The 13,085-nt window shown below is 39.2% G+C and overlaps 1 protein-coding gene across 4 annotated transcripts in view; it reads right to left on the bottom strand.

Annotated features, from left to right (window-relative positions):
- The window catches only part of MCUB (mitochondrial calcium uniporter dominant negative subunit beta), a 142,693-nt gene that overhangs the window by 20,903 nt on the left and 108,705 nt on the right, over positions 1-13,085 (bottom strand). For 3 of the 4 annotated variants that reach the window (XM_058436632.1, XM_058436633.1, XM_058436634.1), the window contains exons 5-8: positions 6,290-6,450; positions 4,389-4,592; positions 3,670-3,786; positions 1,486-1,506 (exon numbers count right to left, since the gene is read on the bottom strand). In XM_058436632.1, the coding sequence (XP_058292615.1) occupies positions 1,486-1,506; positions 3,670-3,786; positions 4,389-4,592; positions 6,290-6,450 (503 nt within the window). Of the gene's footprint in view, positions 1-350; positions 1,507-3,669; positions 3,787-4,388; positions 4,593-6,289; positions 6,451-13,085 lie in introns of those variants that run through there. The other variant, XM_032145367.2, reaches the window with a different exon arrangement.

The following is a 13,085-nucleotide window of genomic DNA, read 5'->3' as shown; positions in this document are numbered from 1 at the left end:
AATAAGAGTGAAACTCCATCTCAAAAAAAATAAAATGGCTTTCTCTTCTTTTTATATAAATATCGTTAGGCTGAAGCATTATGGTCCAATGATTCAAATGTTTTAAAGTTTAATGCCTGGTAGAGAACTGCCTTAAAAAAAAAAAAAGTTCATGTTGGCCATGGTGAAAAGGTTTGATATGCAGAAACAAAATCCTCAGGAAATTAGATAAATAAAAATTTACAAGCATTTGTATTATTTTTTAATAAACTGCAGGGTAACACAAAAATCTAGCTGATTTAACTTGTATTTTGTCACTTTTTTATAAAAGTTTATTGTTTGATGTTTTTAAAGGTTTTTGAAATCCAGGAATTAAATCATCCCTTAATAAAATATTTGAAATTCATATTTTATTACATTTTTCTAACTCACATTCTTGTTCATTTGTGTAATTGATAGATGTTTTTTACTGGGTCATATAAAATGTTTAATATTTCATCTACGTATGAATTACCACATTTTGTGTATGACTTTAATTCCTACTTTAAAAAAAAATCAGCATTCCAGAATTATTGTATGGCATTCTGAGGATGAAATAGAAAACATGATAATCCTTAGCCACTATAGGCTGAACACCTGCAAAATCTGATTCTGTCAGCATCTTCCATGTTAAGTTCCTACAAACAGTCCAACAGTCATCAGACCCATTCACACATGATCACATTAATAGAATAACAGATGTTACTTTCAAGGTTCAATTCTTATTAATATGATACAGAATCTGAATAATACTGTTTTGTTAATAATCTGCCAGAGGCTGAGAAGTTTAGCTGTTTCGGCTTCAATACCTGAAACTTGTGATTTGCAGGTTCAAAAGCAATCGTTTATATACACTGTTTCAGAAAGTACCAGCTATACTTTATGGTTGGTGGAACATTTATGCCTTTTTGATAAATGATAAAAAGATCTTACTCCCAACTACTGCGTACTAAAAAAAGAAGTTAATGACAAGATGATTCCGTGGGACGTTGAGGCAGGAGGGTCGCTTGAGCCCAGGAGTTTGATTGATTTGGCAAGACCTGGTCTCTGATTTTTTTAAAAAGGATGATTCCAAATTAAGTCTAAGAATGAAAGTGAATGCCAAGCACAGACCCTTTCACCTCCACATAGAGAATAAACGTGGGACAAGCTGACAAGGATTTTTAGCCAACAGCAGCCACTGTTGCTTTGATAGACACATGCAAGCCCTTTCTGACATCATTAGCAAGTCTTAAAAATCCAAAAAGTAAAAATCTCAGTTGAGAACTTCAAACAATACTTCTGTTTTACAAGAATTTAATAACAAAAAAAGATTAAACAATCGAAATGAACCATGGGATTCAAAAACATCCTAAGTTGCAAAATCAATACGTAAACATTTAAAACTGACAACATTTAAAACTGTTAAGATTAATTCTTTTCATTGAGTTGTTCTACTTGCATTTGCCAATAGAGAGAATGGCGCACCTGTTTCAGGGATTCTTTAGCCTGTCATGGGAAAAAGAAAAAGCATGTGATCAGAAAGAAGAGAAACATACCAACATTACTGCTTGAGAGGAATTCTATAAACTTAGCGTCTCCTTACAGCAATAAAATGTTTAAAATATTAGTAGCAAATGGTTAAAATATTTCTTTTTTTTTTTCTTGAGATGGGGTTTCATTCTGTTACCCAGGCAGGAGTGCAGTGGTACCATCTCAGCCCACTGCAACCTCCGCCTCCCTGGTGCAAGTCATTCTCCTGCCTCAGCCTCCCAAGTAGCTAGGACCACAGGTGCCCACCACCATGCCCGCCTAATATTTTTTGGTATTTTTTGTAGAGATGGAGTTTTGCCATATTGCCCTGGCTAGTCTTGAACTCCTGGACTCAAGTGATTTGCCCACCTTGGCTTCCCAAAGTGATGGGATACAAATATTTCAATTTTATATGTGGATCTTTTTAAAAGATGAGTTTAAGTTTACTAATTCATCCGTATGCCTTAAAAAAATATAGTTTATACCCTTTATAATGGTTTTCCAGTTCATATTCTTAAAAAAAAAAAAAAAAACCCTTAACCTACCACTTTATCTTTTTATCTCCACTTTATTACCTTAAACATAATTAACAAGGTGTTATATTTAAACTTTTTTATTTTAGAGATGGGGTCTCGCTGTGTTGCCTAGGCTGGAGTGCAGTGGTGTGTGTGATCATAGTTCACTGCAGCGTTGAACTCTTGGGCTCAAGGGATCTTCCTGCTTCAGCTTCCCAAGTAGCTAGGGCTACAAGCATGTGCCACCATGTCCAGCTAATTTAAAAACAAATTTTGTAGAGATGAGGTCTCACTGTGTTGACTAGGCTGGTCTCCAATTTCTAGACTCAAGAGATCCTCCCACCTCAGCCTCCCAAATCACTGAGCTCACACTAGGCTTACCTTCTAAATCTCAAATGCATTGTCTTGTAGTAAACTAGCTGAAAGAACATTCCTTAGCCTTCTCAGCTAGGATTATTCAAATATAAGGGAATCCACAAAATTTTTTTAAAAGCATTATATTTTTCCTAAAAAATGACTATATGAAATAAAATACATTTTTTAAAAAGGTTTGGCTGGACATGGTGGCTCACACCTGTAATCCTAACACTTCGGGAGGCCAAGGCAGGCGGATCACTTGAGGTTAGGAGCTTGAGACCAGCCTGGACAACATAGTGAAACTCTGTCTCTACTAAAAATACAAAAAGTAGCCAGGTGTGGTGGCGGGCACCTATAATCACAGCTAACTCAGGAGGCTGAGGCACAAGAATCACTTGAACCCAGGAGGCGGAGGTTGCAGTGAACTGAGATTGCACCACTACACTCTAGTCTGGGCAACAGCAAGAATCTGTCTCAAAAAAAAAAAATTAAATGTCCTTCAATTTTTGGACTACAAAATTTGAGTGATTCTGTTTTAAATTTTAGTGATGAGTAATTTAGAAAGTACACATAACAAAAGGTTTGATTACCAACTACTAAACAAGCATGCATTGAGCAATGAAGGATATTTTTACTAAACTTTTTTGTTATGAAATTACTGGTAAAAATGAAACATCCAGTGATGTGCTGAGAAGTCACCATCTGAACAAAGTTAATGAGTAAATCGGGAGGCCAGAGATAACTGGCTAACAAGCAGATTGTGAAACAGTACTTAAGAATATAGACTCCGAAATCAAACTTGTGTTCGTACCATAGTTCCTTCACTTTCTAGCAGTGTATACCTGAGTAAGTGCCTTTCAGAAGGGAAAAAGATGAAGGGAGGAATACTATAATGATTCTTCTATCTTTAGGGAAAAGAAACTTATAAATGCCTTAAGTTCCTTATCACAGTGTTCACCTTCCTAAAATTCTATTTTTTATTATTTGCTTAGAAATGGATTTCCAGTGAAAACTTTTATTTTACTATCTCAAGTCATTTAAGAAATTTTAACACACATATGTAAGGCTATCTTCATGTACAGAAGAGTAAAACTGTGGGATATGAAATTAATATGAAATATGTCAACCATTTCAATGAACAATCCCATGACACACAGAAATCTAGGACCAAGATTTAATTTGTGAGGATGAGCCATCAATTATACTTCCCTGATACTAAGTTCTGGCTCCCAAACAAACCAGCTCTAAGATGTATTTGTAGTAATACCTTAGCAAGGTCTTCTTTTAACTTGTTGTATTGCTGCACATCAAAATGCTGTTGCTTTGATTTCTTGTGGAAGAACTGAAGAAATTGCCTACTCTTAACAGCTGAGTAAGTATAATCCTTAAAAAAAAGAGAGAAGAAAATAACATGTTTTGAATGAACATAATGCCTCTGCAAGAAAGATACTTGACTCAGCAACACTAAAGCAAAAGAAGGCAGATGAATGAGTGAAATATTTGCAATGGCCATGGAGTAAGCATAAGCCAACACAAGTAAAACATTTAGTCTCATTTCAGATCTGCTGCTCCTTTCAAAAACAGGCAAGCTGGGAAGAGAAATTATACATAATGGGAAAGAGAAGGAAGAAATAAGAAAAGGGAGATTTTTGGCATATTAAATAACCATGAGACAAAGCTGATGTTACTGAATGTTTTGCAATGCAAATTCAGTTTTATTTATAAATGAGGGCACAGAGAACACATGTTTATCCCAATGGAGGAATTTGTGTGTTACACTAATTACTTCTCCAAAGAAGTTATATATAATTTCTCTGTGTTGTGAGTCTTCATCTAGTCTTGTGAAAAACAATAAAAAATTTACCAGCTCATAAAAAACCAGATGGCAGTAATTCAGTAAATAAAAAGGCTTTTTTGCTCATTGCTTAGATAAGACATTCTTTGCAAAGATGTTCTAACTTACCATTTTCCTAACAAACTACTCACCTGTCGAGTGACTATAAAGTATGCAAAAAAGACCATAGAATTTGCAAATGTGATGAAGTATGTAACTGGTTCCATGATATCCCAGGAGTACACCCACCACGTGAGCCAGGCCAGTGCCCCACCCTGAATGGACAGCAGTGCCAATCCAGCCCACAGGAGTCCGCTGGTTTTGGCTTCCGAATGAGCTTCTATTCCAGCTTTCACCTGAGGGGGAATGAAAAACTGTTAATTCTGTAATTAGTTTAGTTTACACCAACTAAAGGGACAAAAAGCAAGATGAAAAGGAACTCTTGCTGGGCGCGGTGGCTCATGCCTGTAATCTCAGTACTTTGGGAGGCCGAGGCAGGCGGATCACGAGGTCAGGAGATCGAAACCATCCTGGTTAACACGGTGAAACCCCGTCTCTACTAAAAATATAAAAAATTAGCCAGGCGTGGTGGCCGGCACCTGTAGTCCCAGATACTCAGGGGGCTGAGGCAGGAGAATGGCGTGAACCCAGGAGGCAGAGCTTGCAGTGAGCCAAGATCGCTCCACTGCACTCCAGCCTGGGCGACAGTGCAAGATTCCGTGTCAAAAAAATAAAAGAAACTCTTGAACAAATGCACATCTGCATTACTTTGAAGAGGTCAGATATAAAGAAAAACAATTTATAAAACATACGTGAATGAGTAAATACTCATTTCAAATCAGCTCATTAATCTTTTTAAAATTATAAAGGTAATAACTGTCCTTGGAAAAATGAATAGTATAGAAAAGTATACAATGAAAAACTCAGAAGTCATCCTCTGAAACCCAACTAAAATTAGAGGCCTATTTGACTCAGCAATTCTACTTCTAGGAATTCATTCTGAATATATACCTGCATACGCAAAACCCATTACAGATTCATTCTTAATAGCTGAAGTCCAAAAAGAATCCATATGCCCATCAAGATATTACACAACTGTAATGAAGCTCTGTGCCAATAAGGGGAGATTTCTATAATACACTGAAAAAAGATGAGAATAGTGCATAATAGTGTGCTTCCTTTTCTGAGAAAGAGAACAAAATAAGAATATATTTGTATTTGTTTGTACACAGATAAAGGAAATCTGAAATGATTCATAGGTGTGGAGAATATAGTAATTGTGGAGGACAGGGTGGGAGGAAAACTAGATTTTTAAATTTTAATCCAAGTAAATATATTACAAGTAAAGAAAAAACTAAAATGGTAAACAATAAAAAAAAAAACAAGTCCCTCTCTCTGCCACCCTCCAAATACCCTTAGAGGTAATTACTATTAAAACTTCCTTACATCTCCAGAAACTTTCCATTCATATTCAAAGATACACATATACCTTCTCATTTAAATAAAAATCATAAATGGGATTATAAGTCTAAAGAATGCAATTCTTTCCCTTGAAACAAACCAATTTCCCCAACTGTCCCCCCAAATCAAAGTTATTTTTTCCACACCATTGATTAACTTTAGATGCTAGCCATTACCAACTTTCCAGCTGCAATTCTGTTAGGCACAGCAGGGGCTCTGGGCCTATTCTCTAAAAAGGAAAGGGAGGTAGGACTCCAGCTAGTGCTTCCCTGCTCATATTATACTTATTTACAGAGACATTATGACTGATCTCTGGAGAGGAAGCATGGCATAGAGTTTAAGATGGCAGCTGTGAACACAGGCCACGTGAGCTCAAGTCCAGGCTCTACCATGTATTAGCAATATAGCTCTGTTGCTCAGTGTCCTCATCTGAAAAATGAGGAAGATAAAAGTACTGAACTTACAGGTTTCTTGTGAGGAGTAAAGGAGAAAATTAGCATATGGAAAGCATTCAGAAAAATGCTCACATGAGGAGCACTCAATAAACACTAGGTATTATTTTCAAATATACTCAACCGTGATGCTTCCTAACCTGTTCAAGAGGCTGCAGCTGTTCCTTCAGGTGGTCAATTTTCTCCAATAAATGGTGCTCTCTCTTTTTCTGAGACTCTTGTAAATGCAAGACTGTAAATAGTCTATGAACCAAGGATTTCATGTGTTCCATCTCAGCAGTGTGCTCATTACTTGGTTTTTCTGAGAAAAGACACAAGGGAAACAAGCCAGTCACCACATTGTTCCTGCAGGGTGTATAAGTCTTTCTCTGTCCCCAGTTCTCTTTCCAAATATTATTTTAGGATCCACAGGGTAAGGAAGCTGGTGTACAAACATGTAAACAAAGGTGTAATATACATTTGAAAAGCAGTTCAAGTGTCCTTTTCAACAAAGTCACAGTAAACAAAAAAGTGTGGATCTGAAAGGCAGTTCATGTACAAAGTAAAAAAAAAAAGTCACCAAAAAACATAACACTTTGGCATAAGGATTATTTTCAGCTGAAGGCAACTGAGCATAAGCAGATACAAGAAAGGCTCTCCCACCTCACCCTATTTGCCCAAAAGCAGGACACAAATTTTACAAAGACCTCTTGAGAGACAGGACTAGCTGGATTTCCTAGGCCAACTAAGAATCCCTAAGCCTAGCTGGGAAGGTGACCGCATCCACCTTTAAACATGGGGCTTGCAACTTAGCTCACACCCAACCAATCAGAGAGCTCACTAAAATGCTAATTAGGCAAAAACAAGAGGTAAAGAAATAGCCAATCATCTATTGCCTGAGAGCACAGCGGGAGGGACAAGGATCGGGATATAAACCCAGGCGTTCAAGCCGGCAACGGCAACCCCCTTTGGGTCCCCTCCCTTTGTATGGGAGCTCTGTTTGCACTCTATTTCACGTTATTAAATCTTGCAACTGCACTCTTCTGGTCCGTGTTTGTTACTGCTGGAGCTGAGCTTTCACTCGCCGTCCACCACTGCTGTGTTGCCACCGTAGCAGACTCGCTGCTGACTTCCATTCTTCCGGATCCAGCAGGGTGTCCACTGTGCTCCTGATCCAGCGAGGCACCCCTTTGCCGCTCCAGATCGGGCTAAAGGCTTGCCATTTGTTCCTGCACTGCTAAGTGCCTGGGTTTGTCCTAATCGAGCTGAACACTAGTCACTGGGTTCCATGGTTGTCTTCAGTGACCCATGACTTCTAATAGAGCTGTAACAGTCACTGCATGGCCCAAGATTCCATTCCTTAGAATACGTGAGGCCAAGAACCCCAGGTCAGAGGACACGAGGTGGCCCGCCGCCATTTTGGAAGTGGCCCACCACCATCTTGGGAGTTCTGGGAGCAAGGACCCCTGGTAACACTCTCTACCAGAAAGAACAAAGGTAGATCGCCAGAGACAACTTTATACCCTTTTCAGCTTGGAGACTGCACCAGAGGAATCTACATGACAAACTTTAGTAGCTTTTAACTACCTTTAACCAACTTATTTGCTTTTCCACAATTTGCTGCCCCCAGAGACTCAAGGCCCTTTTCCTTTGACTTGTCACAACTCTAAAAATGAATTGTTCTTTGTAGAAGATGCTCTATCAGCTGAGGTTCAGAGCCACCTCTTTGAGAATTACTCATTCCTTGGATACCTCCCATGTGTCTATGAAATATACACATTAATAAACTACTGTTCGTTTTTTTCTTAGTAATCTCTCTTATCACAGGGGTCCATCCCAGCTAAGAACTAAGAGTAAAGGGAAAATTATTTTTCAACTCTTAACAGGAGTTACGGTTTCAGAGTTTTTAATATAAAGTTCTCTTGATTATAGACTTCCCTCATCCCACCTCCTCTATGGGTTTATAAGTCCATATAAAATTAGGCTCCGCCTATGAGAAGTCCCTCAGATTGATACCTTTCCGAGGGCTGTAATTGTTCATTATCACTATAAGAGAACCTGAGGAAGGACAAGGTGAGAGGAAGGGATGATGGACCTTCCCACCAGGCAGCAGCAAACAACTGCAGACAAGAGAGACATATGTCTAGAGTTAGTATCAGCCCAGTAAGTTTTCCAGTTTGTGTCAGTAGTCCTGAAGTTATTTTTCTTCCATCACTACCCAATTCAAGACTGTTGTGGTCTTTACCCCCTTCCATAGTCTAGGCTATAGCTGTCACAGGGGGGTTAAAGCTAGGTATTCCCTTTTAGGCTTTGAGATCTGTAGAAGAGTCAGAGTCCTTTTGTTAATGAAAAATGTATTGGTATGTAAAAGATCTACATACAGAGAAAAGGCATAGATGGGACAAAATTTTATCCAACACTCTGGAGTATATAACAAAGAGACAAAGCTGGGCACTAAAACAGCAAGGGTAAATTTTATTAATAACTATTGCAATAGGGTCCAGCGTGAACTGAACTCAACTTCAATTTGTGCAGAGATGACTGTTTTAAAGAAAGAATGACAGAATGGGCAGGGTGAACAGCAGGGGCTTGACCAGAGTCAAGGAAATGAAAATTTACAAAAAGTGGATAGTTGGTTAATGTTACTGGGCCATCTGGGTTTGTTAATTGGTACCTATCCAGAAGAAAAATAAACTTCTCATATCTTATGACAGGATGCAAGTCAGAGCCAGGCACCCATGGGTTGGGAGTAAGAGCCAGAGTTATGTCCTTGAATATTAGCATTTCAAAGAGAGACTCCCAAGTCCTTGAGAAGACAGGTCTGGGTAATAAAAAATTTATACCCTCAGGCCAGGTGAGGTGGTTGACACCTGTAATCTCAGCACTTTGGGAGGCCAAGGTGGGTGGATCACCTGGGTTCAGGAGTTTGAGATAAGCCTGACCAACATGGTGAAACCCCGTCTCTACTAAAAATATAAAAATCAGCTGGGCATGGTGGTGCACACCTGTAGTCCCAGCTACTCAGGAGGCTGAGGCAGGAGAATTGCTTAAACCTGGGAGGCAGAGTGTTGCAGTGAGCCGAGATTGCACCATTGCATTCCAACCTGGGCAAGAGAGAGAGAGACTGTCTCAAAAAAAAAAAAGAAAAAAAAATTATACCTCAAAGGGGGAGAGAAAGTTCATAATTGCAAGCTTTCTAAGTAACTGCTTGTCTGAGTCCACTTTCTGCTTCTATAACAAAATACCACAGACCCCATAATTTACAAAGAACAAAAATTTGTTTCCTTACAAGGAACAGAAATTTGTTAGTGGAGGCTGGGAAATCCAAGATCAATGCACCAGCATCTGACAAGGGCCTTCTTGCTGCATCATAATGTAGCAGAAAGCATCACATGGGTGAGAGAGAGCAAGCAGGGGCTGAACTTGTCCTTTATTAAGGAACCCACTGCCAAGATAACAAACACACTCCCATGATAATGACATTAATCCACTCATGTTGGTCCTCATGACCTAAACACCTCTAAAATGTCCCACTTCCCAACAGCTTTGCATTAGGGATCAAGTTTCTAACACATGAATTTTGAGGGACACATTCAAACCATAGCATTCTGCCCCTGGCCCCTCAAATTCATGTCTTTTTCACACACAAAATACATTCACTCCATCCCAATAGTCCCAAGCATCTACTCAAAAGTCCAATTCCAAAGTCTCATCTAAATCAGATATAGGCAAGAATCAAGGCATGATTCATCCTGAAGCAAGTTATCCTCCAGTTGTGAGTCTGAAATCAAACTCACAGCTGGAGTTTGTACTTCCAAAATGCAATGGTTGGATAGGTATGGGATAGATATTTCCACTGCAAAAGGGAGAAATAGCTAGGAAAAAAGAGGTAACTGGTCCCAAGTAAGTCCAAAATCCAACAGGGTAAACAACATTAAATCTTAAAACTTCAGAACAATCTTTGAATTCACATGCCACCTTGTGGATACACTGAGGCAGGGGTTAGGTCCTCAAAATCTTGGGCAGTCCTGCCCCCGTGGCTTTGCTGGGCTCAGCCCAGGCAGTAGCTCTTACAGGTTGAGGTTTCATGCTTGCAGCTCTCCCAGGATGCTGCTGCACACTGGTAGCTCTAAAGTTCTGGATTCTCAGGGGCAGCTGTGAATTTTCCAAATATTTTACATTCTGCCTCATTTTTAATTGTGAATTCTGTCTTTAAATCAATTCTCCTCTCATTTTACTGTATGCAGTTAAAGAAACCATGCAGATTCTTCAATATTTTGCTTAGAATTTTCTTCTGCCAGGTATCTTAGTTTGTCACTCTTAAATTCTGCATTCCATAAAGCCCTTGGATATGAAAACAATTCTTTGTAACTGCCCAGTCTCTGATATTCTGCTATTGCAGCAGAAAATAGATTAAGACAGAAAATTGGTACTAGGAGCAGAGTTACTGCTATAACAAATACCTGAAAAGGTAGAAGCGGCTTTGGAATTTGGTAATGGGCAAAGGCTGGAAGAGTTTGGAAGAGCACACTAGAAAAGGCCTGTATTGTTATGAACAGAGTATTAAGGGCAATTCTGGTGAGGGCTCAGAAGTTCTTTGCAAGTCCATAACAATAATGGTGTTTATTCCAGCTTCCAGTAAGTTATTCCTCATTTCAAAGAACTTATCAGATTGGCCTTTACCATATATATATTTTTGGATTTTTAGTAGAGACAAGGTTTCACCATGTTGGCCACACTGGTCTCAAACTCCTGACCTCAAGTGATCCACCCGCCTCAGCCTCCTAAAGTGCTAGGATTATAGGTGTGAGTCACCACACCCAGCCTACCATCGATATTTCTACCAACATTCTGATCATGACCACTTAAGTAAATCTCTAAAAACTTTCAGACTTCCTACAGCTATTCTCTTCCGAGCCCTGACCAGAATTGTCCTTAACACTCTGTTCATGGCAATATAGGCTTTTTCCAGTGTGCTCTTCCAAACTCTTCCAGCCTTTGCCCATTACCAAATTCCAAAGCCACTTCCACCTTTTCAGATATTTCTTATAGCCCCACTCCTGGTACCAATTTTCTGTCTTAATCTGTTTTCTGCTGCAATAGCACAATAGCAGAATATTACAGACTGGGCAACTTACAAAGAACATTTTATTTCCTCACAGTTCTGGAGTCTGGGAAGTCCAAGACCAAGGTGTTGGCATATCTGGTGAGAACCTTCTTGCTGCATCATCCCATGGCAAAAGGGAGGCAGAGAGAAAGCAAGTGTGTATGCACAACAGCACAAGAAGGGGCCAAACTTATCCTTTTATAAGGAACCTACTGCCAAGATAACCTCTCCAGTGAAAATGGCATTCATCTATTCATTAGGGCAGTGCCCCCATGAGCCAAACACCTCCCAATACGCCTCACATCCCAACACCACAACACTGGGGATCAAGTTTCCAACACATCAACTTTGGGGAACATACTCAAAGTACAGCACTGCTCTAAAGATGAGGTTGTATGGCTTATTGACCTATCACCAGGTTTTGGCTGGAATAAACAGTAAATTTTCCAGATGGTACTGAGCTTTCTCGGACAGACATTCTAAAAGAACTGGAGTTGTCATCCAAATGATGTGGCCTTGAGCTATTAGAAACTATGCAAATGTTTGTTCAAGTCTCTTAGTGTGTGTGGTGTGAGGGGGGCAGTGTTGACAAAATCTGTGCTGAGAGTTTACAGTTTTTATAGGCCATGGTTAATGCCTAGTTGAGAAGAGGGTTCCGAGGAAGCTGACTGAAGTTTAGTCAAGGTGAGAGTCTTTGTCAAGTGGCACGAAATGTTTATCTGAGTTCAACAATGAGTGCCCTTGGCTCTGCTCTTTCAGAAGTGTGGGCACCACAGAATTCATGTTACACCACCAACCTAAACTGACTCATAACATTTGTCTGTGACATCTCCTAATAAAGGCCAAAAATGAGAGAGAATTATTCTTTTCCTATTCTTCAGAAGCTTATTTCTCATATATGTGTCTTCCATGTGAACTTAATTTTCATACCCCAAATTTTCAAATCCACATTTGCAATGTATTAGGAATATTTTAGTGAAATGGAGTTGAAATAACTTTTGTGAAAACTCCAAATTTGTAGTTTTATAAATTTCATTTTCAGTTAATCCAGTATGACTCCTCTGCCATTGTTTTCCTTCCAACTACAACTGCTGTGTCCCTGTTTACTTTACACTGTGAGACTTGGCAAGTCTGATACAGTTTTCATAAGCTGAGGTTCCAGGGAAACCTGGGCTCACTGACCTCCCATCTCCAGGGAGGCTTCTGCCCTAGGAGTTCAATCCCAACACACAGCCCTTCCAGGCAGCAAGAGGGGTATTCTAATGAGCGGGCAGGAGTGCGGAGGTTGTGCTTTATTCCACTTAGACCTAAGGCTTATGGTCCATGTGGTGGTTTGAGGGATGGGAAGGTCATGTAGAGTAATGGGATGGCCTGTAAACATCTATTTCCATTTGTTTGTTCATAAATGCAACCCAAAGAACAGCAAGTGAAAGACCTTCCAGGGTGTTAGGAACTCACTGGACATGAAAGTTGTATAATATCTTAACAGGGATTTCTTCTTCCATATTTTTCAATTTCTGTCACCCTTCTCTCTTTGAAGTTAAATACTGCCGTGATGTTAAAAGAGAATTCAGAATGGAAGAAAGTTTGTAAGTGTTGAAATGAGTGATTCACTTTAATTTCTTTTTTCTTGTTTGTATTTGAAAATCCCATATAATGTTCAAATATACAATTAAAATTTTTAAAAATTATTTTTGTTTGAGGAGTCCTCAGAGAAATGGCTGATAAAAGTGATGGGGCATGATAGGTACAAGATCAACCTGGATCATCTTTCTATACCAAAAAGTAAGAAAGTACTTACAAAAAAAGGGGGAGAGGGAGCAAGTCACAAAGACACAGGAGTCACTGGT

This window comes from Hylobates moloch, unplaced genomic scaffold (assembly GCF_009828535.3).
Source record: "Hylobates moloch isolate HMO894 unplaced genomic scaffold, HMol_V3 SCAFFOLD_3, whole genome shotgun sequence".
Classification (NCBI taxonomy): Eukaryota; Metazoa; Chordata; class Mammalia; order Primates; family Hylobatidae; genus Hylobates; species Hylobates moloch.
The sequence above is the reverse complement of the archived record's forward strand: the minus strand, read 5'-3'. Positions and strand labels throughout refer to the sequence as shown.